The following is a 27,098-nucleotide window of genomic DNA, read 5'->3' as shown; positions in this document are numbered from 1 at the left end:
GACCGCTTACTTCGAAAGTATACGATGCACTTGTAACGAAATAGCGAACAGCACCGAGATTAATCTCGCAGATATTCGCGACCGCTGATAGGCGTCTAGAACGATACGAGATGAGAGAAGCCAAACTGGGAAAATAAAAGAAAGACACCTGACCTACATGAGCGGAGCGCGTAGCTGTAATCGCGGAGTGTTAGTGCAAAACGCCACGACTTATTCCGCTCCGTCTCGTAACCACTGACGAAATCGTGCCTTCCATCTAGGGAACGTGCTTTTCCTCGTGAATGCTTCTTTCCCGACCTTTTTCTTATGCCTCGTAAATAAAAAAAAAAAAAAAAAAAAAAAAAAACAAACAAGCGCCGTTAGAAAACGTTGAAAAAGTAGGTAGTTTGGCCCAGTCCTCTGTATGCCATTTAGATCCGTAATTTATTCCGGTTACGCGCACTTCTCTTGGCATCTTTTCTGCCCTCTTTCAGTTTTTCGGTTAAATCCAAATCTAGGTCTATCTCTACGTTTATTCGTCCGTCTATCCGATTCACAAAGAAAATGAAATCGTTGCTTGCGACTAGGTGCACGAACAGTATGCACATGGGCAGATATACGAGGAACTCGATGGCGTTAAATTTGTTTCGCGTTCAGGGCACGGGGTGAAGCGAATCGAAACAAGAGAGTTTTTAGCCTGGAAAAGGAACCAATTGTTTTTCTCGTTCGAAATTTCGGGACACGGGAACGCATTCGTTCATCGTTTGTTCAAGACTATACGTATAGAACGGCGAAGCAAACGCGACAACTTACCACGAAATCGCAATATCGAACTAGTTCCGTGGCTCGAAGGAGAATAATATTGAAATCACTGTGGTTTGAGCTTGCAAGCACAACGACTACGACGCGACGCCGTTCGCTGTCGCAAGTAGGCCAGCTCGAAATAGAAACCATCAACTGGGGCAGTCAATGGCCAACATACGATCGTCACTCCACGTTTGTCACGTTTTTTGTTCTTCGTCTTCGTCTTCCTCTTTTTCTTCTCCTCCGTTTTCTCTCTTTCGCCTTCTTTTCTCTGTTCCCTTTTTTCCCGAGAATCGCGCAGTGCTAAACGCGCGGCAGTAGAATAGCCTAGTTCCGTGCCAGACACGAGTAGCCCACCGTTTCAGCGACCGATTTCTGTCTCTCGACTCCTTCCTCGTCGCTCGATTCCGATAAGTATCGATATCGGCTCGATCGAGCAACCGATAGACGAGCAGCAACAGCACGCGGTAATCCTTCGAAACGAGAACGATCGAACGAGGAAGCGTTCACCGAGTGCCGCTGATTCAGTGGTCCGCCGCGCTGGCCTTTGATCATGCTTCGAAAATGCAAATACGTTCTACAACATGTAATTTGATTATTAGCGACGAAACAGTGCGTAAGTCGATGCACAGGTAGCAGTTAACACGTTAGTACGCACAATGCCGCTGCTCGTTTTAATACACGCGCTTCATCACGATTCTCTGGCATCATCTGGCTTCGCAGACCGCAATTTTCTTGAACGGCCACGTAACTAACCGGTTAGTGGAATATCAGCCGATTTTATTTTTCTCGTTTCTACGAGAAGCACGGAATTGATCGAGACAGATCGTTTTTTAGCGGTTCTTCGCCGATATGTAGATCCATTTAGTCGCATGCCTCCCTTTTTGTGTGTCAGACTTTACTTTACTATAGATCAAGACAAACCGCCGATCCTCGATAGCGAAGTCATTCGGTGGCCGATCGAAAATGACAGCTGGCTCGCGATCTATCGTTTTAAAAACATGCGATCCTCGAGGAATAATCTAGGATCGACGGGTATCTCGACTTTGCATGGCACGTATCTCACGGATCCCATAAAAGTTTCGTGTCATCAGTCATTTTCCAGCAGCGCCTTCTCTCTATCCACGCACAGTCTATGCCTTGTGGATTACTTTTTCATCGGCGCACAACGAATTCCTTTGTTTGCCATAGAGACTTGCATGGAAAATGACAGTTGTCGAGGGACAGTCCTCGGCCGGGCGAACGTAACGAGCATGAAAATTTAAGAGGATCTTCCGGTGCGTTGAATTAGAGAGTAGGAAGAGGCCATGCTCGTTACGTTCAGTCGTTCGCGCGGAGAGAGCTCGCCGACTCGGCGACTCGGCGACCAATCGCGGCCGTAGATCGTTTCCGCTCTTCACACACGCTGCATCCTCTGTCTTTCGTCATTTGTCATTTCATTAGCCGGCAGCTGGTGCGAGCAGATTCGAATTTTTCGCCTCTTTTTAATGATAACGCGTCGCTTATGCGTCTCGCGGGTTCCATTTTCTACTATGCTTTCCACTGGTTTATTCGCCAATCATGTTTGTGGAACTGTCGATGAACCGAAGAACGTCGATACCCAACACGAAATGGCAGGGACGACGAGCTTCGCGAAATCGAAAACGAAGCGTCCAGCATATACCGAAGCGAGTCTCGCACCAGTATGTACGTGTTCATGGCGATCCTTCGTTTATGTTGCGTGTTGGTGTTGGTGCAAGGGGCAGGAGATACCAATATACATATGGTACGAGTCGTATCCGACCCACAGTGGCGAAGGTTACGAAGGTCGAGTCTCGAGAGTTTCGCCGAATTCACCGTATGGCGTGGCGAGCCTCAACTTGACTGACATCCGCGAGAGCGATCAAGGATGGTACGAGTGCAAGGTCGTCTTCCTCAACAGGTCGCCTAACAGTCACAAGAACGGTACCTGGTTCCACCTGGATGTCCACGGTGAGTACTTTTCATTTGAGAACGATCACGTTACGCTATCGCTTTTCTTCGTTAACCGATCGTCTCGTCGAAAGCCGGTACATTACACCTACTATTCGATAACGTGCTTGGATATCGGCGAACTCAGCATCGCTGTTCGATGTATCGGTTCCGAAGATTCCGCGCGAACGATCAACCTAATCGCGCGATTCCCCATCTGTCAGCTGACGTCGGAGTATCTGGGCGGTCTACTGTATCTTAAACGCAGGCGTTCGCGTTTTACGCTTGATTGTAGTTGATCGGCCAGGAAATTCTACTTAAGAAAAGTTACTGGGTCAAAAAACGCGATTACGCGTAATATCGATTAAAAAGGACTTAACTGCGATAATAGAAGTTGGTGTTTCGAACGAGCTGTCGCGAATGCAATTTAAATCGAAAATTCCATTCGCGTCGGATCCGAGTTGGTCAAGTTTTGCATCGATTTTACCTCGGAGCAGTCTCATTAATATTATCTCGCGCTTAACAAGATTTTATGACCGCGACGAGTACCGTGTTTTCGTCAGAGAAAGTGTCTAACGGAAGAAAAGTTGAACGAGTCCAGGGACGAATCTTATTCCTGGCCAGGTTTCCAACGATCCGCGAATTTTTATATCTTCGAATGACGAACGCTATCGATTCTGATCTCCCCCTGTCGCGAATAAAACGAAAATGCGCAAGCGAGAGAGAGAGAGAGAGAGAGAGAGTCGCTGATAAGAGAAACGAAACAGGAAGAATAAGAAGGATGGAGAAAAAAGGGAAAGAGAGCATCGTCGTTTCTTGGGAATTCAATTCAATTCTTTCGTCGAGCGACGCGATAAAGTTTTACGCGTTACGTCAGTGTGTCGACGACGACGTCGCGATGGAGTCATCGAACCAGGCGATAGGAACGAAAAAAGAGGAAAAATGCTGGCCAAGAGAAAGGAAACTCTATTGCCGCGTTTTGTTTGCCCATAAACTATGACGAGCGGCGACGAGGAAGGGAAGTATTTAGATGTTTAAAGAAACGATGCGTACTACTCTCTTTCTTTTCTCTATCTGTATCGTCACACCTCTACGTCTATGTTCTCGTCGCTGCCGCGCCGTTTCCTCCAACGAGCTTTTCTTCGCTGTTTCGCCTCTCGGTTTCTGCATATACGTCGAGCCCACGGCCACACTCGACCGCATCATCGTCGTCGTCAACAACAGCAACGAGAACTGCGAGGAAGATGTCGACAACGTCAGCGATTGCGACAACTAAGGATTTGCCAGCGGCATCAAAAAGAGGAGAACCACTCGGCCAGCGAAAGCGCTCAGAATCTCTCTTTGTACTTTTGAAATTGTCTCTGGCCGGTCGTTTACTCGCGTCACACTCGTAAACTGTTTCCCCTTTCTTCCTCCCAGCGTTCTCGCTTTCGGCCTTGTTCGTATCTTCCATTTCCGTTTTTCTGCTTATGGTATTTGTCGCGATATATCTTTTCGAATACGATCAACGTGCATACGATTCTATGGCCAGGTATCGCTCTGTTAACGATGCCGAGAATAGAACGGAGACGATCGTATCGTATAAGACGATAGGATCGCAATTTACGACAAAGTACGATCGAACTTATTAAAACGATCAAGAAGAATGAGAGAAAGAGAGAGAGAGAGAGAGTTGTTTGACGCTTCGACTATATTCCAATAAATTTTCCTGTCATCTATCTTGACGAATTCTCTCGGTGACCGATTGCTTGCTCTCTTTCCTCTTTCGTCCTTGCCCAGTCCCGACCGTTTCCGTTCTATCGAATACACGAGGAAGAGCGCGCTTTACGCGGCGAAAATGCACGTTCCTTTGTGCTACGGCGGTCGTCGAAGTTGTTGAAGGGCCGTCGTGATTCCCCCTGGATGGAAACTCATCGAAGATAAAAACGTTGGAAGAACGGCGCGGAAGCGTTTTCTAAACGTCCGCGCGATTCGAGGGTTTGATTGTTCCCTTAATGCCGTTTCCTTCGAGTAATGCACCATCGCGTGGTAGTTGTCGCGATTTCTTCCCAACAATTCTAACACGTTCGACGACCCCGTCGGTGTTACTCTACTTTAGCGTTTCCATCTTTCGACTCGACGATCGATAAAAACGAATCGCAATCAGCCGGCCCGCTAGTCTGACCATATTCTGGTCCGATCTACTTTCGATACCGCGCACAGTCACGTTCGACCTTTTCCGCTCGCGATCTGCTTACAGTTCCAAGAGTATCACGGGAGGATAAAAACGATTGGTTCGTTTTCGTAGCGCCACCAAAATTTAGCATCACGCCAGAGGAGATGATCTACGTGAACGTGGGCGACGCGATAATATTGAACTGCCAAGCGGAGGGTACGCCGACACCGGAGATTCTCTGGTACAAGGACGCGAACCCAGTCGAGCCGTCGACCACCATCGGAATATTCAACGACGGCACTGAGCTCAGAATCTCGACGATCAAGAACGAGGACATCGGGGATTACACGTGCATCGCGCGAAATGGGGAGGGTCAAATCAGTCACACAGCCCGCGTTATAATCGCTGGTGAGTAAAACAACAGATCTAGTACGAGTGTGTGTAGCGGAACACGTGTATATTCCTACGTCAGCGGTTACTTCCTCGTCAGACACTCCGATATCATCAGATACAGCAGTAAAGGTCGACGCCCTCCGTTCGACGTCGTTTCTACAAGGTGTGACGCGCCATTGCCATAAAAACTCTCGTAAATCGACGCTAGTTTTAGAAATGTGCTAATCTTGCTACTTTCCAGCAATAACCGCGTACACCATTTTCCTTTGCGAGTACGCTCTGATCTTCGCAGCGTCGCAAAGTTTGGTCATTCGTCAAACTTCCCAAAAACGGAATCCTTCGTTATTCATTAGCGATCCTATCAGGATTTCCTCTTCTTGCCATCCGCAGGTACGATCTACAGGCAACGAATTGTCTTGCGGTTTTACGGTAAATTCAGCGAACTTTATAACCTCGGTGTGAGGGGCGGGGAAGAATTTAGCACGTACCAATAATTAATATACGTCGGATCGGTACGATAATTATCGGAGCGGCTTGTTATTAGAAGTTATCGGGGTATTTTCGGTAGACGGTAATCGATCGAGCACCGATAATGAAATTCCGATAACCGCGTCGTCAGAAAATGCCTCGATGCAACCAGTTCGGTTTTTGTCGCTGGATTCGCGCGGAGGAGGCGCCGATCAATGTCTGTTGATCGATGGAAAGATCCATCCGTGCCGCTCGGACTCGTAAGACCAAGTTCCGGCGGATATCGGTCGCGTTTTTTTTTTCACGATTTTATGGAAGTTCTTAAAGTCTCGTTCGGGCGAATCGTCCCCGATGGGATCGGTTGGCCGTTCTGGGTAACGACGTAACTTTTACGTCGTTTTTAATTCCCGAATCTCTTCAGAATGCTCGTAAAATTGACCGGACGAGTCGTTTCAACTTTCTACGCTGCCTTCGGCACGGATATTTTAATTAACTGGAATTCTAGGTATCGCCTAAGTATTATTGCAACAAGGAGAAAAGAAACGCACTGCTCTTATCTCTCGCCGAGTTTGAAAGACGCTTTCGATGGAACCCACGGGAAGGATAATAACGATTGGTCGGCGCGGACATTCCACAGCCAGCGGCACTGGAAATATCTGACAGACCGGTGCATCCATTACGTTTGCAGGCAGATCGTAAACCGATGCGTCGATGCGATATCGATCGCTGAATGCGCGCGATAAAATTCGCGTTAGGAGGTCGGTTCCGGACGGTACGGTTGTGGTAGTCAAAGCCAATTAGGATGTTCTTCGCGGCGGCCCGAGTTAAAAGGCGATTTGTCTCGAGCACTCCGCGTACCGTCTCTTTTTCTCCCCTCAGCCCCTGTCCTCGTTTGCCACGGGTGCCGCAGATTCGTAAGCTTCGTTACGAGGCCGCGGGAACATTCGTCTTCATCATCGCGCCGATGTCTTTCCCCTCCGTGGTTTTCCTCCAGTTAACGACCGGCCGATTTAATACATGCACCGACGCATCGATTTTCACGATCGACGCGCCATGTCGGTACTACCCTTCTTCGCTCTATTTTAGAGGAAGGTAATCGTTCGCCATACCGAATTCGCGTCATCATTTCGACGAATGCCAATTTTTATGCATTCGATGAAATTTTTCGATAGATTCTCTTAATTCGACACGGACATGTAAAAAATCCGTGTCAGTCGCGAACGCAGTTTCGGAGGACTCGGCAAAAGCCCACCAAAAGTTTCACGTTAATAAATCTCGCTGGAATCTGAGCGCGCGGTCACGAACGAGCGGCCGTGAGCCGTGAGTGCAAAGTAGACGACTCTCATCTTCCTCGTATAAAACACCGCCAATAGACTGCGCCATTAATGCGGAGGATCCTCGAGCTGCCGAGCTCGACCCAACTTGCCCCGCTCGGTGCCGCGGTAGCGTGAAACTTTTGAATCTGCTCTTTGAATATTTACCGAGCTTCCTACTCCGAAATTCATCTCTATCGCGGAGACGTTTCTTCTCGGTCGTGGGTCGTGTCCCTCGGACGAGCGACTCTTTTCCCCCTTGGAATTGCCGAAAATACGAACGCTGTCGCGACATCTGCCTTTTGTAATCTCGGCTCGTAATAAAAGCGAAGATCGGGAGGCTTTGTTCGTCTTAAACCGACGTATCGATTGCTTTCAAGTTTCCGGGTGAGCGTCGGCGCCGTGCTCTATTCTCAAATTCATTGCTCTCGCGGGCGAAAAGTTTTAAATCCGACTTGTGAATATTTATCGAGCGGCTGCTTCTAAATTCATCGCGTTGTCATCCGCGAGGCGCACGCGTCTGAAGTCCATCGTTGAATTTCATCGTCCCGTTCGTAAGGATCCTCCGTCGCTTTGTCCGCCAAGTTAGCTTGGCGTGTTTTCAACATAGCGGAATCCGCGGCATGCTCCGCTACCGTTTTATGCTCGCGGTTGCGGTTCCCTGCGAACCCTGCGTCGATTCGACCGTGCGCCGTTTCATTGTTTCGGGGCACAACGGTCGACGAACCCCGCGATGAGCGGATTCCGATCGAATAACGATTAGTTTTCATCAATGAACTTGGCGCGTTTCGCCGGTGCAGAAGGTGGAAACGGAAACAGCGGAAATCTATTCGGGAAATCGTAGCGCGCGACTCCTTCCTTTGAGAAAGTGGTTGTTCCCGCGGACGAATGGCAACCGGCTTAATTCCCGCCCAGTGAAGATAGATCGGATTCCAGAAAGTACCAGTGAATACCGAGAAAAGTTGGAAGGACTTTTGTCACGCAGGATCGATTTCTTCCCATTATGCGTGGAAATATTCAGCCGCGCGACCGAGAATGTGTTCCTCCGTCTCGAAAGTCTCGCAAGTTTTAAAATTCCACGTGCCTGCTCGTAGGAGACGATCTTTTGGATATCAACGAGAATATAACGCGTCCTGTTAAGTCTTTTCGCCAAGACTCAGAGCGAAAAGTCGTCCAAAGAGAAGGCAGTCAGTTTTGAAGCGGTGAGGCGTATTGACTCAAACGCGGGCCCGTTTTCTTTCTGTTTTTCCTTTTCTCCACGTAACTTCCGTTCGGAACTCGTCACCGATTCGAGCTCTAAATACGCAAGAGAATTCCGCGGAACGAAAACTTTGTTGATCGTTTCACCGGTCGGAACGAGTCTTTCGTTCGAATCGATCCGCAGTTTCGGGGCGTAGTTCTTCCTCTGGCGCGAAACGACGTTTCTAAAATAACAATCCCGTCCATTATAGAGCCGTCTATTCATCGGGCTCGCTAAATGGAGAATATCTATCGCTCTTTCCATTTGTTTACTTATCGACGTCGTCTTGTGGACTGGTTTTCGCGCGGTCTCGATTGACACGAGCAACCGAACGATGAAATCTCGTTTCGTGATACGCTTCCGCGCCAGGCCAAGTTAAAAGCTCCTGCAACGGGCTCGTCGTTTCGGTCAGGATATTGGTTGGCCGCCGCATTTCCGGCATCAGTCAGACAGGCTGACATCGACAAGCTGCTAGCGTGCCAGAAATCGGTATCGTCCCTGACGAGCGCTATCCCTTCGCTGGCTTTTTTTCGATCGCGGAGATGTTGCGTCGTTTCACGTCGATTTGCGTCGATTGCGAATTCATTCTAACGTTATTCTTTGTAATTTGCAGGCGGAGCGGTGATCACCGTGCCACCAACGAACCAAACCAAGCTGGAGGGCGAAAAAGTTCAGTTTTCCTGCGAGGCGAAAGCTCTTCCCGGCAACGTTACTGTACGTTGGTTCCGCGAGGGAGCTCCGGTAACGGAACTCTCGGCGTTAGACACCAGAGTATCGATCAAACCGGACGGCAGTCTCGTGATCAATCCCGTTAGCGCCGACGACTCTGGCCAGTATCTATGCGAGGTGACAAACGGCATCGGCGACCCGCAAAGCGCCAGCGCTTACCTCAACGTAGAATGTGAGTCATCGACGATGTTTTGCAAGCGACATTTGTTATCGAGAGACTTTTACAGCTAAATACACGGCGTTTCAGATCCAGCGAAGGTCACGTTCACTCCCACGGTGCAATACCTGCCGTTTCGATTGGCTGGTGTGGTCCAATGTTACATAAAAGCGAATCCTACCCTTCAGTACGTCACGTGGACAAAGGACAAACGATTACTCGAGCCTTATCAAACGAAGGATATCGTCGTGATGAACAATGGCTCCCTGCTCTTTACACGGGTCAATGAGAATCATCAAGGTCGATACACCTGTACGCCTTACAATGCGCAGGGCACACAGGGAAGTTCTGGGCCGATGGAGGTCCTCGTGCGAAATCCACCCGTCTTCACTCTCGAACCAGAACCCATCTATCAGAAGAAGGTCGGTGAAACGGTGGAGATGCACTGCGACGCTCAGGAGGCCGAGGGCACGCAGAAGCCCACGATACAGTGGCACAGGGTATGCATCGCCGAAAAAGAGTACTCGACGTATCGTAGAATAAAGTTCCATTCGCCTGAGCGGAAACATAATCGGCGAAGATTAACCGGATACCAGGAATCCTTGTATATTCTAGACTTTTCGGTGGCGTTTCGATTTGTCATTGGTTTAGTACTTCGGTCGCGCGGCGGAATAAAAGTCTGATCGGTTAACGAGTCGTCGAGATTCCGATAGAATGTTTCAATTTCGCGGCATCTCCAACTCGTTGATCGTTTAACGCTCAGCTCGAGTTGCATCGTGATTTTCATTGTGCAGAGGGATGGCGCGTCCATTCAACGCAACCGGGCCAAAATCGTCGGTGGCAATTTAACAATCGAGAGCCTTCGACGCGCGGACTTTGGCTTCTACCAATGCGTCGCGTCGAACGAGGTGGCAACCATATCGGCCTCCACGCAGTTGATCGTCGAAGGCACGCAACCCCATGCACCGTACAACGTATCGGGGACTGCGACCGAGTTCGCGGTCACATTGACTTGGCTGCCGGGATACTCTGGAGGACCTGATTACAAACAGGATTATACTATCTGGTGAGTTTGATACTCCGGCTGTTTACTCGAATTCTCGTGTCGACCGGAAACTGTTGATGGCGTTTCAAGTAGCTTCTAAGTACAAACGGTTTTGGAATAGTATTTCCGAGTATGTTCACCTGGAACGTAACGTGATCATGGTACGTGGCGCCGGCAATATCGGTTAGAATGGCATTCCGAGAGCAAACTCGTAAACGAGTACGTTGTTTCGAGTGTCGAACTAAGTATGTACGTTTTGGAATGAGTTTATAGGAAACTTTGGTTTCCGTTTAACGCAGGTACAGAGAATCTGGTACGTCGGAATGGAAAACGATTCCAGTAACTCCGTCTGGAAGCACGACGGTAACGATCAACAGCTTAACGCCAGGTACGCTGTACGAATTCCAAGTGATCGGGAAGAACGCTCTGGGCGATGGGATGCTGAGCAAACTCATTACCATCAGGACACTTGGTAACGATCTTTGAACTTTTGGTATAATCGGATCGGTGATACAAGGTGCCGTATGATCTATCGCGATAATCGTTCGTTACAATCCGGAACTCTCTATTTCGCGATAGTCGATTTTCGAACGAATATCGCTATCGCTGCAATTAACGGTCTTTGTCCATGTTAACATGACTAACAAATCGCATCCTATGCAATTCTTCTTTTCCTTCTTTTTTCAATCGCTTCACTCTCGAAGACGTGGCACTGACGCACTCAGCGACTCCATCATCGAGCGCCGGTCATGCTCCAGCCACGGACGAAAGCGGTAAGATCGTCGTTTCAATCGTAGCCGTTCGTACAACTAGTAATCGGTGTCGGAAAAGTCGTTTCCGTGGGTAGAGGCAGCGGCAAGCACCGAAACAACTCGACGCTACCGCAAAAGCTGTAGCTCCGAAATCAAAGGGACGATTTTGTATTTGAACGCGATCGACCATAAAACCGTCCGATTCTGAGCTTTCTCCCGCTCCTTCTCGCTCGCTCGCTCGTTCTCTGAAAACGGACGAGCTTCGAAACGAGCTAACAAAGAATCTCGGTTGAACGATTTCGTAAAGATGCCTTGCGCGGAAGAAAGCTTCCCTCTCTTCTCCGTGACCGATGTTTATGAAGCTTCGTTGCTGGAAATAGCGATTCTGCGCGAGAATTTCAAAGTTAACGCTAAAACTCACCTCACCGAAAAGAAGAAGCAAAGAGGAGGGGAACGAAGACTTCCGTCGCGACTTATCGTATCGGAAAACCCATCGAGCCGTTCATTCTGTTTCCTCTTTTATTTCCTTCCCTCGAATCTGCCGGGTCATTGCCTGCCGTTTGTACATACTGTACCTTGATTTTTCCTGCACGAGCTTGTACAGATTTTTATCCGGTTGTCGTTGAAAAGACAAGGGCGACGCCGTCGATCTTCAACTTGCTTCGTTTCGTGCATTCGCTTCTACCATACACTCACATATACGCATTCACACTCATAAACTTCTATATCTAGTAAATTTTTGTTTCATACATCCGTATGCAATTCGTAATCCCGTGAGATCGTAAAACGTGACCCGATTCGTCCATTTTTCCGGCATTTCCATATTAATAACGTGTAGGAATCAAAAATTTCCGCTAATAACCGGGAACGAGCCACGAACAACAATCCGAATTTTCTCTCGTACAGTGGTGCCACGAGAACCTCAGGTACGTCCAACGTCCCTTTCCCTTTCCCTTTCCCTTTCTCTGTCCCTGTCCCTTTCCCTTTCTCTTCACCCGCATCTTTCTTTCCCCGCGCTTCAATTTTTGCCTCTTTCCATTCCCCATTCGTCGCTGTCTACGCATCAACGGTCTCGAAACTCGTTAGCCCGCCTCGAGTAACACGATTACAGCCAGCTTAACGAGAATTCCGGTGGATCGGATTCGCGAGGATCTCCTCCGCGCCGATCCTGCTCTCTGCGACCTATTATTAAGGCACGACCAATCACCCCGGACCACCGGATCCACTTGTCTTTCGACTCCCACCTGATTTCTCACGATTGCCGTTTTCTTTGCTCTCGTTTCAGACATCTTAGATCATAATACTCTCATATTACCGACCGATTCTACCGGCAACCCAGTGTTCCCGCCAATCATGCGCCCGAAAGGTATCAATTTCTTTTCTTTAATTTATTTACTCTACCGCGTGCATTCGTACAATTTTCTTCGTGTTGTAATTGGTTTATAAACACTGTCAGTCGCACTCAATATGAAATTTATTTTAGCCTTTTCCCAGTTGTGTTTTCTATCGACTATCTCTCCCCGTTTATCCTTGCCCCGTATCCAAACGTTTAAATACCGTAACGCGATCAGAAGGGGACAATAAACACGAGAAGAAGGGAAAGCGGAGCCTTTGCATCGAAATCAATTGTCATTCACGATGCCGTACAGGCCTGGCGTAAATTTTGTCGACAGCGCGCGAGCAACGTAAAAAGTCAATAAAGACCGAAAGCGTCGAGAAACGCGTAATCTCGTTAACAGGGGACACGCGGTCGACCACCAAGTTGGTTCTCGTTTCGATTGTTTTGCCTGTTTGTTAGCTTTTTGTTGGGTCGTTTTCGTCGTCCGGCCTGATTTCGTCTCGCAGCCGGAATTACGTTTATTTTCGGAGCGAAACACGGACTTATTTCGGCCCGCTAAATTTTTTCGTCTTTCAGTCGACGGAGACTCGATTCTCGTCGTTGTTTCGCGTGCCTCGCTCGCTATCCGACAAACGAACTTTTTCCCCCAAATTATTCGTCGAGATAACGTGCTCGAATTCGATAGAAACGAACGTACGAAAAGAAAGGGAAAGGAGGGGTGAAGGGTTGGCGGCTGGTATCGAGAAGCGGAGAGTTTGCTTTCGAGTGGAACTCGGTCGCATCGAGCGCGCACGGTGCGACGATCGAAACGAGTACGGTCGAACAAAAACGCAAGGGTCGCCTTTGCGGGGAGAAATTTTCATTCGACCGGCGCGAATTAATTGCAGCCACTCGTGGCCGTTACATTGGTAAAAAGCTTTTCGCGAATACAATAACCGCGTTCCAGTTATTCACGGTATTCCCGGACGCCAGAGCGCGGCGCCTCCATCGAGAACCCATTTATATTTTTGTGCCTGCACGGTTAAAGGGGGTGAAGCAAGGTGTGGGAAGGTGCGGGCACGCGTCCTCGTGTGCGTCTGTTTTCCGTTTGCACATTTCCTAATGCACACGTTACCGGCTGTGTGGTTGACAATTTATTCGGCACAGCGTGCACGACCGCGGAAATGAAGTTAACAAATAGGTACATTGTAAATACCGCAGAAACGATCGCAGAAATATCGGCCGCTTCAGTCACGTATATTTTTCCGTCGTGAAAATTTATCGCATTGTGCCGTGATACTGTTTAACGGATACAAATAATTGCGAATATTGCCAGAAAATTTCATCGACAACGCAAAAGTACGTACGCGCGCGTGCTTTTTTTTTTTTTTTGTTAGTCTCTCCTTTTATCAAGTTTACTTGTTTTTTGCTTGTCTTTTTAAAAATTCTTCTCGATTAAAGATCGAGACGACGACAAATAAATCTTGACAAACGGTAACGTTAATGCATTACGATGTCGCGGGATAGACAATGTTGATGCAACGTCTCGAAGGAATCGGAGACGCATGAGCTCATCTTCTTTCGTCACTACTTACATATGTATATAATGTTACGACCAAATTACTTCCGGCGTTCATTCGTTAGCCTTATTAGCGGCTGTAATCCCAATTCTGTCGCTGTTTCCCCCGTAACCATAGAGTTACGCGCTGGAATGCGAATAAACGCCCGATGGAAATCCTTGAGAAGGGAATTACGCATACGGTATGGTCGTCGAGTATAACACCGGACATATCCCACTTTATTCTTTATCTAAAATGTTTCTCTGTCTGTCGTCCCTACTAATTCCATATAAATCGTCAGGACCAAAGCCAGGTCCTCCCAAAAATCTCACGGTGACGGAGGTCAGTAACGGTTTCCTGATATCCTGGGAAGCCCCTGTGGAACGTAATCATCTCATTCAATACTACACCATCAAATATAAGACGGACGGACCCTGGAAAACGCTCAACAAGGGACAGATACGACCCGAAGAAACCAGCTATTTGGGTACGTTCTTCTTTCACTTTGTCGCAAATAAACAACAACGATGGTTAAACGAAGTCTTTTTTATGTTTTTTTATATCACGACGATTTTGACTGCGAGTACAGTGAAGAATCTGGTCGGTGGTAGAACCTATTATTTCCAAGTGTTTGCCAATTCGGCGACCAATTACGGCGCCAGCGAGCAGGTGAAATTTCCGGTGCCGGCTCGAGTGAAGCACAAGGCGATCACCGCGGGCGTCGTTGGCGGTATACTCTTCTTCATCGTTGCGATCATCCTCAGCATATGCGCGGTGAAGATTTGCAATAAACGGAAAAGACGAAAACAGGAGAAAGGTAGGGCTGGGTCGCGAAGAGCGAGTTAATCAGTCATTTGATTTATTCCTTCGAGTCTTACCTGCACCTGGGCTCGAGGTCGTCTCGTCTCGTTTCTAGCAATTTATTCTTTGACATTCGCTTGGGATTCGTGGTTTTCCCTTTAACTCGAAAAGGAGACGAGAACGGCCTGGTAACGCAGGGCTGGGCAAGCACCTGTGAACCCTGAACACTTACTCATTTAACATAATCTTGTAACATTGTAGAACTGCTTTCAGCGTATAGTATGGTGGCCTGCCGGGTTACCGACGCCAGGAACGGCGCAGGGCAAGGGCCCCAGGGAACAGTGCCTTTGAAAAAGTGAGTGTCTGTCTCCGAAAGTTCTGTCTTCCCCACAGGTTCCGACTTTATCTAAATTATCGATCCCCCGATTGGGAATCTATCGAAGATTAATTACGAATCGAGGACGTAGACTGAAGAGATCGTATCTGCACTCGAGTGTACGGTTCGTTTCAGCGTCGTTCCGTGATCAACGGAACGCTTGGATAATTGTGAAAACGAAAGGCACGTCCTGCCCGAACAAAGGGAGGGCCGTGATGCCGGTGCAGCTACGACCTTGAAGAGATATATACATCCATCACTTAGGTTTAGCCAGAGCTAGCAATTAAGTCCACTCCACCCCTTCTTACGAGCATTAGGCGACCGAAGCACCGCAAGCATTTAAGAAACCTCTCACGAGTAATTAATAGCAAACAAAATATTCGAGCTATATACCCGATATTATTCATATACATTTTTATTATCACGGATGAACATATATGTGTATATATATGTATATATATATATTTTCATGTATATATATACATATATACACACAAACATATATATATATATATATATATATTTACATGATAGACGTGTCGTTCGTGCGACAATCTCGCTTGCGTTTAAAATTCAAACAATAGAGTTTCGATGACCATCTTTTATGATACACGAGTGACGTAAGTGAAGGCAAGTAAGCATTATCGCACGAACGAAACTCTCTTTAATAACATATCTCTGAGTAACTTGTAAGTCGGGAGAGAGACGTAGGAGAGAATCTTCTCGTTCTCTCCTTTCGCCGTCTCGATCCACTTTTACGAAAACAGCAGTCACATCCACTTGTCGTTGCAAAATAAAGAAATAATGAGACAAACAAACGTAAAATACACTAGAATAAAATACAAGGGAGAGTAAAGTCGAGGATAGAATAAATGGAAACCCTCTTTTGATCTTGCGCAATACATGATAGAACGCGAGCCGCGTACTTATTGTTAGATGCATCGCATGACGATGAAAAACCGGCAGACTAAACCGCAGCAGCAGAGGTATTTTGGACGAGGTTGGAGAAACGATCAACGCACCTACATATGTATATTGGCGTCCGCCTTTGCGTGTGCATTGCGGTCTTTGGGCACGAGCGAACAATCGAGCGATACTTTTGCATTCGACCTGGTCCCTGGATCCGAATTGTTCCGGTCTCGGTTTTCCACCGAAATAACTCGATTTCGTCAAGTTACATATCCGACTCGTGCTGAGTAATACGGATATGGTCCAAATTCTTTCATCCTTATTTTATAGTTTCATCCTCGAATAGAGGGGAGAAGTTAGGGCACGGCACGCGACCGAAACGCGAGACACGAGAATAAAGATCCTATCCGAATTTCCCCTTTTCCGACCGCGATCGATACACACCTCGACCAATCCAACTTTTCGCCAGCCGAAAGACTGGCCAATTCTTTTTCTTCTCCCCCGATGTGGTATCTCGGAACACGTGCCGATAAAAGAAAAAGAAAAGGAAAGAGAGGAGTCGATCCGGGATCGGATCGGACGCTGTTCGCTCGAGCCTCGCGCTCGCCTTCCGTCGCGTCAGCGTGCAGCTTCTGTTGCCACGAAACAAGCACAAAAGCAAAACAGAGAGCGGGTCGTTCAATGAACGACGCCAGAGAGAATAGTTCTCGAGAGAGAAAATGATCGCACGGAAACGTTCGATCGCGAAAGAGCACGTTCGCCGACGTCATCGCATTTCCCGACGAACCGTACGTACGTATGAAAATCGGCCTCGATAACCAATGATAAGGTGTTCAGCTTTGAAATCACGCCAAGCGGACTGCACGTGTAGTAACGGGTACTCAGCCGACTATTATGATTTCCATCGTGGCATCCAAAAGTCCACAATACGACTGCAGTGATGCCTATTCTGGATCGTATGTCGCCTTTGTTTCCCGCGACGAGCCATTTCGTTTGTCGTTCGACGTCCGTTTTCTTTTTTTCTTTTCTTCCTACCCCACGATTCACCACCACACCCAACTCCGACTCCTAACCCCGCCCCCCCCCCCTCTATTTTTCGTTCGTTCACCTCCATTGACTCTTAGAAATTTTTGCGGATAAATCATTCACCCGCGTTTCCTTCATTTCCATTCACGTCGATCTTCCCCTCACCTTTTCCTCGTTCATGGCTTATTTTACGACTCTTTTTTCTGAATCGCTGGCACGACCAATCGTTCCGTTCGAATTACTTGTGGGCTTATCGCGAGAGCATCTTTTCCAATGATCGCAAAAACGTAGCGTGCTCGCGATTACGCAAAGTACCATTGTTTGTATTCATCTAATTAATGCCTTTTCGATGTTTACGCGAGTAATCTTAAATTCATGTGCGCAATCAGCCGCGGCATTAACATTGATTCGAATAGTCGATGTAATCTGACGCGATAAAATATCACGAAAGTATCCGCGATTACTCTCGCCGCGGCAATGCTAATTCGTTGGCATTATCTACGCGCTTCTACTATATGTCACGGTAATCGTATCGACCGATGGAGACCTCATCGTCGCGAAAAATGAAATCGACGAATACTTCTCGGACAGCTTTTAGTTTATTCGCTGGTCGGTCTCGTGATAAGCCCTTTTCTCGATTTACACGCGCGCGACTGAGTCTCCCTCGTGCAAACACGAACGTATCTACCGCGCTTCTCCCGAGGGTTTTCACGAAGCGAGCAAATAATGCACGATTATACCTACACGTATATCCAGAACGGGCTGGACGGTTCAGCCACTGCCAAGATTATCGTTTCCAGCTCCGTATTCGTAGCCGTAGATGTGTATACCTTTCGAATATCGTTGGTTGTGTTAGCGTGTACAATCGGAGATCGAAGTAGTTGCGGGCGGTAAATTATCAAAATCGATGGAAAAAGCACGCGTACGAGATACAAATACGGAGCTGATAGAACCTCGACGATCGATGTTCGAGGATCACGATCAGAGCAAGGATCAGAAGAGAGCCAACACGCGAGCTAGAGAAATTTTGCCGGAGATCGAGAGGGTTACGGAGAGAAAGAGCTCGGAGTAGTCTTTGATAAAATCTGTCGATAGTCGAAGCTGCGTCGCGTCATATGCTGCGACGGATGTGAGAGAAAAAACTAGAACGAGTGTAACTTCGGCACAAAGACATCTCCAGCGGGTTTGGAATTAATCGCTTTCTTTCCCTCTTTCTCTCGTTTCTCGTACGAATGGCAATCACGATAGAACGAAAGATGTATGACGAGGAAACGCGGCTAGAAAGGCAAGCGACGAAAGAGAAAAGAGAGCAAAAGAAAGAAAGAAAGAAAGGAAAAGAATATGAAGAAGAGCTATAAATGAAAACGTGGGCGTCTCTTGTCCTCCTCTCTCTCTGTGTTTTCCATAGGTCGACAAATCTAAACGCGTGCGGCGAGTCAGTCTCGACGCTGACCCGTTGCAGCCCGTTGAATCCGCAACTACCACCACCACCACCACAACCTCTTCATCAACCACCACTTCCTACGCAAGTAACCACCCCCGCCACTGCCACCTCGGAGCCGGTCCACGAGCAGGCCCCCCCGAACCGTGATCGTGACCATCACGCACTCCACCTCGATAATCGAGATTACGAGAGCGTGTTTATCATAGAGAGGCGGAACAGTAAGCCTAACCTCCGCTAGCCACACTGAAAATAAACCAAGTACTACCACTGCTACTACTAATACTGCTACTACTACTACTACTACTACTACTACTACTAGTACTGCTACTATTACTACTACTACTACTACTACTACTACTACTACTACTACTACTACTACCACTACTACTACTACTACTACTGCTACTACTACTACTACTACTGCTACTACTACTACTACTACTACTACTACTACTACTACTACTACTACTACTATTACTACTGCTACTGCTACTGCTACTGCTACTGCTACCGCTACTGTTACTATTGTACTACTACTATTTCTACTAGTACTACTACTACTGCTGCTGCTACTACTACTACTACTACTACTACTATTACTACTACTACTACTACTACTACTACTACTGCTACTGCTACTGTTACTACTACTACTACTACTACTACTACTACTACTACTACTACTACTACTACTACTACTACTGCTACTATTACTACTGCTACTACTACTGCTACTACTATAATACGGCTACTACCATCGCTCAACTACTACTACTACGTACCCGAGACAACGGTTGCTCCCGAGACCACGAAAATAAGAACTCGCCGACGACATACATGTATGTGTTTGTGTGTATCTGAAACACCTAATTGCCAAACGATACGTCGATCGGTCAAACGATTCGATCGATACTCGTGGTTCGTCGTTGATCGATCGAGCGAGCAAACGCCACTTGCCGCTGGGACTTGTCCGTTACCAGTACTATCACTACTACTACTACTACTATTACAACCTACCTACTGTACTATTACCGCTACTACTACTGCTACTACTACTACTACCTACTATGCGAGACTACAGCTCTGCAATGTTACCTGCTAGGACCTACTAATCTACCACTACTACCATCTACTACTATCTACTACTTAGGATGATTGTCATGACTGTAGATGAGATCAGCAATACAGGCAATACAGCTAGGAGTCACACTAGTAACATCCAGTCAGTACCCTAAATACCTTCGTTCGGCGGACTTAGGGAGTACATAGATACGAGACGAGAAAGACAGTAGATTTTAGTAGCTGAAAATTATTCGATTCTAATAATCGCTTAAACATAACGTACTACTACATAGCTTCTTTTTCGCAATTGATTGAGGTTGGCAAACGAAGCTAGTCCTTGTCATTTTACGTAGATTGAAATTGTTTCAATATACCGTGTACATCGACTTTTGCATTTGTCGATGTTCATTCTCGATCTCGCCTCTACAGTGATCACCGTACACCATAGAAAAACTTATTCGTTCACCTCCAATTTTTTTTTTTTTTTTTCTTAACTGCCAGTCGCAATGATACTTCACTCATAACTGTCGCTGTCCTTCTTTCTCACCGATACGTTCATTCACTCCTTTCTGTCATCTACTTTGCTCACTTGACTCACGATCACTCACGTTCACCCGACTTGTTCACTCGATTTTTGTCCGTCGTCTCTCATTGTGCCACTCGCTCAATCGATAGACGATAATTAAGATACGAGCGAGTCGATGGTTTAGCAAGATTAACCGGTTAAATGACGATTGTATGTAATCGCGACGTAACAATGCGTATCGAAACGGACCCCGAAACCATCGAGATCGCTGTGACTACTTTTTTGCTCGTATATATGGAAACGTCATGGATTTCGCGCAACATTTCTGTATTCGTAGATGCACCGAACTGAGATAATTCTTATTAAAGATTCGATCGATAGCTTGCTTCATTTTTTAAAAGTGTCGCGGACCGACCCCGGTTAACACCTGGACATTTCGGGTACGGTTTCGCTGCGGCGAACGAAACGCAACGACGACCTCCCTCTATTCGCCGGATTCGGTTCGCGGCATTTACTCTCACTTTTAACCTCTTCTCTCTCTCTCTCTCTCTCTCTCTCTCTCTCTCTCTCTCTCTTCACGTTACAATCTCGATTACACGAAATAACTCGAGCAAACGGGAGCTTTCGCGGGGTCCGCCCGTTTGCTTTTCCAACTCTTTCCACTCACGTAGCATGTCACGCTTCACCAAGCATGACGATAAAAAGAGATACAAAAGTAACAAAGACAAAAGAAATGCAATGGAACCGCTGCGATAGTAATCAGGGTGCTTCCCATCGATCGAAATTTTAACCGAAACTTCTTGTATTCTTTTGTTGTTTCCAGTCTATCGATTTTAGACGAGCCGTAAAAAGACGCGATCACACTCGATCACACACGGACATAAGCAAAGAAACATAGGTAAGCCGCTTTCACTGCGGCTCTACCCTCAACTGCATTTAGACACGATTTTTCATTGTATTATTCATTGTTGATCGTTTTTACACGATTATTCGTCATTGTACGAAACTTTGCTCTTTCCCCTACGATCGATGAACATTCTTGTCTGATTATGCTTAAATCCCCTCTTCCTTTACCATCGATCCGTTTTATATATTTGTATCGTTGCACAATGATCTGTTGTACATTCTCTTTACTTGATAATTTTCCGTGTTACCCCGAGTATTCCTTCTATTTTCCGTTCTCTTCTTTTCGCGGACGCAGTCATCCGACACCTATTTATCGTGTGTGATTTACGATTTTGTTTCGCCTTCTTTGTGTCTATTCCGTTGTGAACGCACGGCGAAACGCAACGAGTTTTGGAAGAACGTGAGACGCGATCCCGACAGGAAAACGCGTTATCTATTTGCTCCCTAATATCACCGCCTAGAAGTAACGTTCGATTATTTAGAGTTATATTTCTTATCATTATCGCCACGATATTGTTTTTTGTGAATGTAATCGTTGTGTTACAACATTCTCTCTCCCCCATCTTTCCTTGCTGCCGGACCCGAAGGAGGAGAAAAGGTGACGAGTTTCGGAGCACCTAAATCCACGATTGCTATCACTAAAAAAAAAAAAAAAAAAAAAAAAAAAAAAAAAAAAAAAAAAATTGGGCAATGAAATCTTAAAAAAAAAAAAAAATATTGAAAAAGAAAAGAAAAAAAAAAGAAAGATCCACTCACTGGCAACGCCCACCCGCCCACGATCCACATCACGCCCGACCACTCGTGCACCGGAATGCGCATGCGCATGCCTTCCTCGCCTGCATCCATTATTCGTTATTATACGTATACGTAATTAATTCTTAATAATTATCTTGTACGTTTAACTTGTACGTCTGCCTTTACGTTGTTTTGTTTTCCTAGATCCTTCTTTCCTTTTTGTTCTTGTTAACGTTGCGTATTTTTTACGTCGTTGTTGCACGTTTATCGCTGTGTATGACGATCGTTTAACATCGTCGAAGGAAGTCGATCGATTTTCAAACTGTTTCAATGTCCGCCGTGCTTTTCTTATTTGTCAAGGATTGAACCGAGTCGAGTTTGTCCAGAGTAAAAGAGCGTTCCTTGTTTTCTAAACGAAACGATGGAAATTTCGTCTCGATGAGCACATAGCGCTTCGGAATTCCTTCGACGGAGTTGATCGCGTCGCCATAGTTAACGCCCACCATTGCGAACTCTCTAACGCTCGTTCTGTCCTACCCGTAGACCTAGAAAAAGCCGAGTACCAGGTCTAAATCTCCTGCGGGAGATTCTGAACCCGGATACGCCGGACTCGTGCCGCGGCCGACCGCTGGGTAAAATCTCACGCGCGGCCGACGGCCGCTTCGTGGTAGCAGACTCGGTCCTCAGCTCGGCGAACAACAGCATCCTGGACGCTTCGAGCAGCGACGACGGTGGATTCCTGCCGAAGCAGCGGCTCAAATCCTCCTGGCGGCGACCGCTCGTCGGCACCAGTCAACTCAGCCTCAGGTCCGATGGTAGCGGTGTCTCCATCGGAGGGTTACCGCCGTCTATTCATCATCACGGGACGGTGAACTCGTTAGCTAGAATAGCGCCAGCAATCTGCACGATCTCGTCACCCAGGTTCTTGGCCAGTTCACCGAGCGGACCGCAAGTCCCCTGGACGCCTTTATACTTCAGCGATCTCAGTTCTGTCAGGCAACCATCATCCGGAGAACGTTCCTTTCCGACGCCGCCCGATTATCTTCAGCTTCGTAGCGTGCACCAGCGATACAGCCAGGAGCTTCCCTCGTTGAAGGCGATTCACGCCGAGTCTAGGAGGTTCGTACCCGTTCAACCGTTGGCGACCTCTTCGCCGCCTCAATCTGCCGGTAGATCGAGAGCGAGGCTGCCTCCTCGACACGCGAGACACGCGAGGTCTGCTCCGGAGCTGGCCGCGTCCCCAGACTTGGAGACATCGCCGGAGAGTAGGTCTAGCAGCTCGGGCTTCGGCAGTAAAAACACCTCGCAACAGAATCAGAGCTCGAGGAGCGGTAGTACAGTGGCCGAGTGGAGACCACCGCCTTACAGACCACCGCCGCCACCCCTGGTTGGCCGATGGTTGGAGCTTCAGGATCAAGCGAAAGTAGAGCACACGCACATCCAAAATGCCGTGGACGCCGGCAGCGTCGATGGACATTACGAGTTCGATCCTGTCTCGTGTACGCCGACCCCCACATCCGCCTCCACCCCGACCAGGGAAGAGAGGCCACCGGTGCATCAGATTCACGCTATTCACGTGCCACACATTCACCAGGTGCATACGATTCATCATCAGACGCCGAGGTATAGCAGGGACAACATCGAGGCTAGAGTGCAAGCGATGAAGGCCGAGTTCCATCAGTTTCGGCAGCGGCAAGCGAGGAGAAGACAGAGCGCGCATCTCGAAAGCGCCTGTTGACGGCACTGTTCACTAGTAACTAAGCTGCATTCGTTGGATTTCCATATAGTTCCATTATCGGATATCTGCTCCGATTCGTTGCTTCTTCGTCTCTTTCGTGGTCAATCGGAAACGAGAAGAACGCGTAACGAGAGACGGAACGCTCTACGAACGAAGCAAATTCGCAAATCAAGACATCTCGATAACATCGGAAGAGAAAAGAACGGAAGAACGATCTCGAAGGCTACGGGAGAGCGACCAAGTGGACGAATCCCAGCAAATCCCGGCTGTGACGAAAGTTATGCAAACGCGATTCCAAGCGGACGTCGCCGTCATTATCATCGGAGACCAACTGTTAAAGCACAACGAGGATCATCGTACGCGATTCAAATGTAGGCAACTTCAAGTCAATTCTACCAGCTGGGCAACCATCTCTACAAAAAGAAAAAGGCTGTTACAAGCGTCAGCTCAGGATACATAAATTTCACCAACGCGAACAACTAACGTAGTAAAACTATACGTTAAGAGGTTACACATCGTCCGAATCCGATCGTTGCTGATTTAAGGAGAAACGCGACATGCGAGACGAGTTCTCGTACCCCCCTACTCTCGTCCGACAGTCAAGGAATGTCACAAGGAGGATCGACGACGTTCCAGAGGATCCAGCGACGGAAGACGAAAGACGGTTCGAGCAGGCGGGGACGATTCGAGTTCGACGATCGTTATTGGTCATATCCCGCGTGTACCAACGACGCCTACGTCCAATTCGGACGACCGCGATTTTTAGCGTTACTAATATTATCGAGTAAAGAGAAAATCAGGCGGATGAGTTTCTTAGCGAATAGAAGTGCGAGGAAGAAGCCGGAGGACGTTCGGCCGAGAACAACTTGGCAGAGAACCGATTCCGTTCGAACCGATAACTAAATATTCCCGCCCGAGGAATTAAGCGAAACGATTGGCACGGAACGTGAAATCGGGTTTCAGGGAGAGAGAGAAATACCGATAAGACGAGAGACGGCATGATACTCCAAAGAAACTACACCGTGCTCCGAATGTCTTTTAAAACGACACGTAAGAGTAACTTTAATCGTACACTGTAAGTAATAATTAAAGAAAAACAAAAAAAATGAAGCAAAAAAAAAAAATGAAAGCGAATACGATGCAACTAAAAAAAGAAGATAAGAAAACACACAAGTAAGATAATCGAAGAATTACCACACACACACACACACACACACACACAAATATACACACACACACACACACGAGAAAAAAATAAATTAAAAAGTTAATTATATCGATGAGCAATGGACTCGAAAAGTGATATTAGGCCGAAGCTTGCCTGGAAATTGCTTAAGGACACACTCGTATTGCACTGCCTCTTTAGGGTTTCGCTAGCGACCCAACATATTATCGGCACAATAATTTTTCTTAAGTAAAGTAAACGAGGATAAGTAACGTTCTTTGAATCTAGCCGCGGTCTGACGGCCACGGAGTTTGCGAACACGCGCGTGCACGCATTCCGAGACATCGAGAACCGCTCGCCGCCTTTTTCTCTTGCCCACCCTCGTCGCGAGCCCATTTTGCTCGGGTCGAGACTCTCGGCACGTACTTTTGCCATGCGAAGGCTATTCCTTCACGAACTGCCAGCGAACGACGACGATGGGACCGACGACTATTTCCCCTCTGTCCGTTCCTTCCAACGGGAATGCGTTCGCGGCAAGAGCTCCTGTGACTGACAAACCAATATACATACGAAGGGAGATCGCAAATCGTGCACTCGCGTGGAAGCATCGCCGTTGAATGCCGTGATCCGTGCATTAGAGACAAAAGAATCACACACGCGTACACACTCTTATCGACGGTACATGACACACTGGCGACACATTCGCACATACACGCGTGCACGCGCAAACACACATACACACACATTCGCGCGCGCGCGCGCGTGCGCGTACACGAAGAGAGAAAGGACGAGCGAATGACGAACGTGCGAGTGTTGTACGAATGATGACAGACACGCGACACACGTGTACACACGAGAAGCGTTCTTCGAGACCCACCTAATTCTCACCAAACGCATTGTATCAAATCATCTCGAGTCGAGGACGAAGCTCGTGGACGGCCCACAGAGTGTTCGAGGATATAAATACGGGCTAACTTCGATCGAGTAGAACGCGACCTAAACGAATGAGAAAGATGTTAACGTATTCACCCGCGATACTTTACACGATAATTATAACGTGTTACTTCGATTTAATCGAAAGCCGCTTCTAACTTCTGTTTCCTCTTCTTTGGTTTCTACCTCCTCTCTTGTTAAATTTTCTTGACTACTTTCCGTTCAACTGCACACTACGTGCGAACACAGAGCAAAGCAGCAGCTGCGACTGCGGAGCAATCGAATACTCTCGGGCCGCGGCGCCGCGCGATTTCCCCTCGACGTCTCAGCATTTTACTTTTTTTTATAGTACAAAACATTTATTTATACGTGCGTGTTATAAATACTTATATTATATAAATATAATAGCAAGGGCTCTACTCACGATTCAACTATACTTCGACGAAAAGCCGTAAAGCCGACAAGTGCAAACGACGACGCGGACGCTGTCGAGGCAGGACGCTCTGTATAATCTCCGTTAAGATGTAACTGAATGAGTGCGGCGTAAGATGAGTGCTACATTATGCGATGGAGTGCGGCATAGAAGAGAAGAGTGTATCTGTTTGAGTGTATGAGCGTGCATGAGAAAGAGAGGGAAAGAAAGAGTGCGGAATAAACGAACAAGAGAAGCGTATAAGATGGAAACAAAGAAAGAACGGAGGTGACGCGAAAGAGTACCAATATTCTAAAGTAATTCTAATGATTGAATTAATAATTTGATAATTAATTGATATTGTACATCGTAAACGACGTAGCGTGTAGCGTATTAATCAACGAGAACGACGAACGCGGCGACGATTAATTCGTTAAATTAATTACTATTACTCGAGATCGAAGCGATAGCGAGGGGAAGCTCGAGGGGCACGCGTGATCGGGCCACGCCGCGATTTTTGAACTATCGTTGCTGTTGTATCATAATAAAATCGGATGTTAGAGGCGTGTCCCGATCAAGCCGTATGGTTCCCTGATAGCAAAGAGTGGCACACTGTGGACGCGGTGCCGGTGATCGATAACGAGGACGCACTCTCAGCCGAACGAAAGGAACCGAGCGATCGATCGGTAATCTTTTTGTACGTCGAACGGCCATGATCGATTTAAATCATCCGTTGTTCCTTTCGCGGATCGAAGAGTCGAACTCGACGAGATGACGTGGTACCGCGTAGAAAGCCGAAAGAGCAAATGTCTAGGCGCAGGGAAAGGATCGGAAACGTCGATCGATCGCCTCCGTGGGTCGACGTTTTAACCGATCTTCCTTTACCCGTGTGGCCCTTTGCCCGTTTAGACGATCGAGCAAAGAGAAAATACGGCGAGCGAAAGAAGTGAAAAACCAACCAATCGATATAGACATATAAGTAACGTGTAGATATATCATAGTTAGATACAACGATCTCAAGAATACGCGCAAAGTGTCGACGATCGCGATAAATCGGAAAGACGAGAGAACGGGACGGGGGTGCCTGCGACGAACGGAGGTGCCGCCGCTAAAATTTCAGTGTAATCGTGCGGCAACAATAGATGGCAATGCCACGAATATCGTGTAAAAGAGTCTAAGATTTAGCAAGGAATATATATGTAC

General features: G+C 47.3%; 1 protein-coding gene across 27 annotated transcripts in view; it reads left to right on the top strand.

Moving 5' to 3' along the window:
- LOC126914266 (protein turtle-like) overlaps positions 1 to 24,621 on the top strand; it is a 152,235-nt gene extending 127,614 nt beyond the window's left edge. For 6 of the 27 annotated variants that reach the window (XM_050717942.1, XM_050717935.1, XM_050717937.1 and 3 more), the window contains 12 exons: positions 2,523 to 2,754; positions 4,973 to 5,296; positions 8,916 to 9,203; positions 9,279 to 9,688; positions 9,983 to 10,254; positions 10,533 to 10,705; positions 10,938 to 11,006; positions 12,271 to 12,351; positions 14,164 to 14,349; positions 14,452 to 14,679; positions 14,925 to 15,018; positions 22,191 to 24,621. In XM_050717942.1, the coding sequence (XP_050573899.1) occupies positions 2,523 to 2,754; positions 4,973 to 5,296; positions 8,916 to 9,203; positions 9,279 to 9,688; positions 9,983 to 10,254; positions 10,533 to 10,705; positions 10,938 to 11,006; positions 12,271 to 12,351; positions 14,164 to 14,349; positions 14,452 to 14,679; positions 14,925 to 15,018; positions 22,191 to 23,385 (3,552 nt within the window). In that variant the 3' untranslated portion in view covers positions 23,386 to 24,621. Of the gene's footprint in view, positions 1 to 2,522; positions 2,755 to 4,972; positions 5,297 to 8,915; positions 9,204 to 9,278; positions 9,689 to 9,982; positions 10,255 to 10,532; positions 10,706 to 10,937; positions 11,007 to 12,270; positions 12,352 to 14,163; positions 14,350 to 14,451; positions 14,680 to 14,924; positions 15,019 to 18,382; positions 18,677 to 19,520; positions 20,201 to 20,829; positions 21,494 to 22,190 lie in introns of those variants that run through there. The other 21 variants (XM_050717948.1, XM_050717946.1, XM_050717944.1 and 18 more) reach the window with 18 other exon arrangements.
- Positions 24,622 to 27,098: the final 2,477 nt, after the last annotated feature.

This window comes from Bombus affinis, chromosome 3 (assembly GCF_024516045.1).
Source record: "Bombus affinis isolate iyBomAffi1 chromosome 3, iyBomAffi1.2, whole genome shotgun sequence".
Lineage (NCBI taxonomy): Eukaryota > Metazoa > Arthropoda > Insecta > Hymenoptera > Apidae > Bombus > Bombus affinis.
Note: the sequence above shows the minus strand (reverse complement) of the source record. Positions and strands in the feature narration are given on the sequence as shown.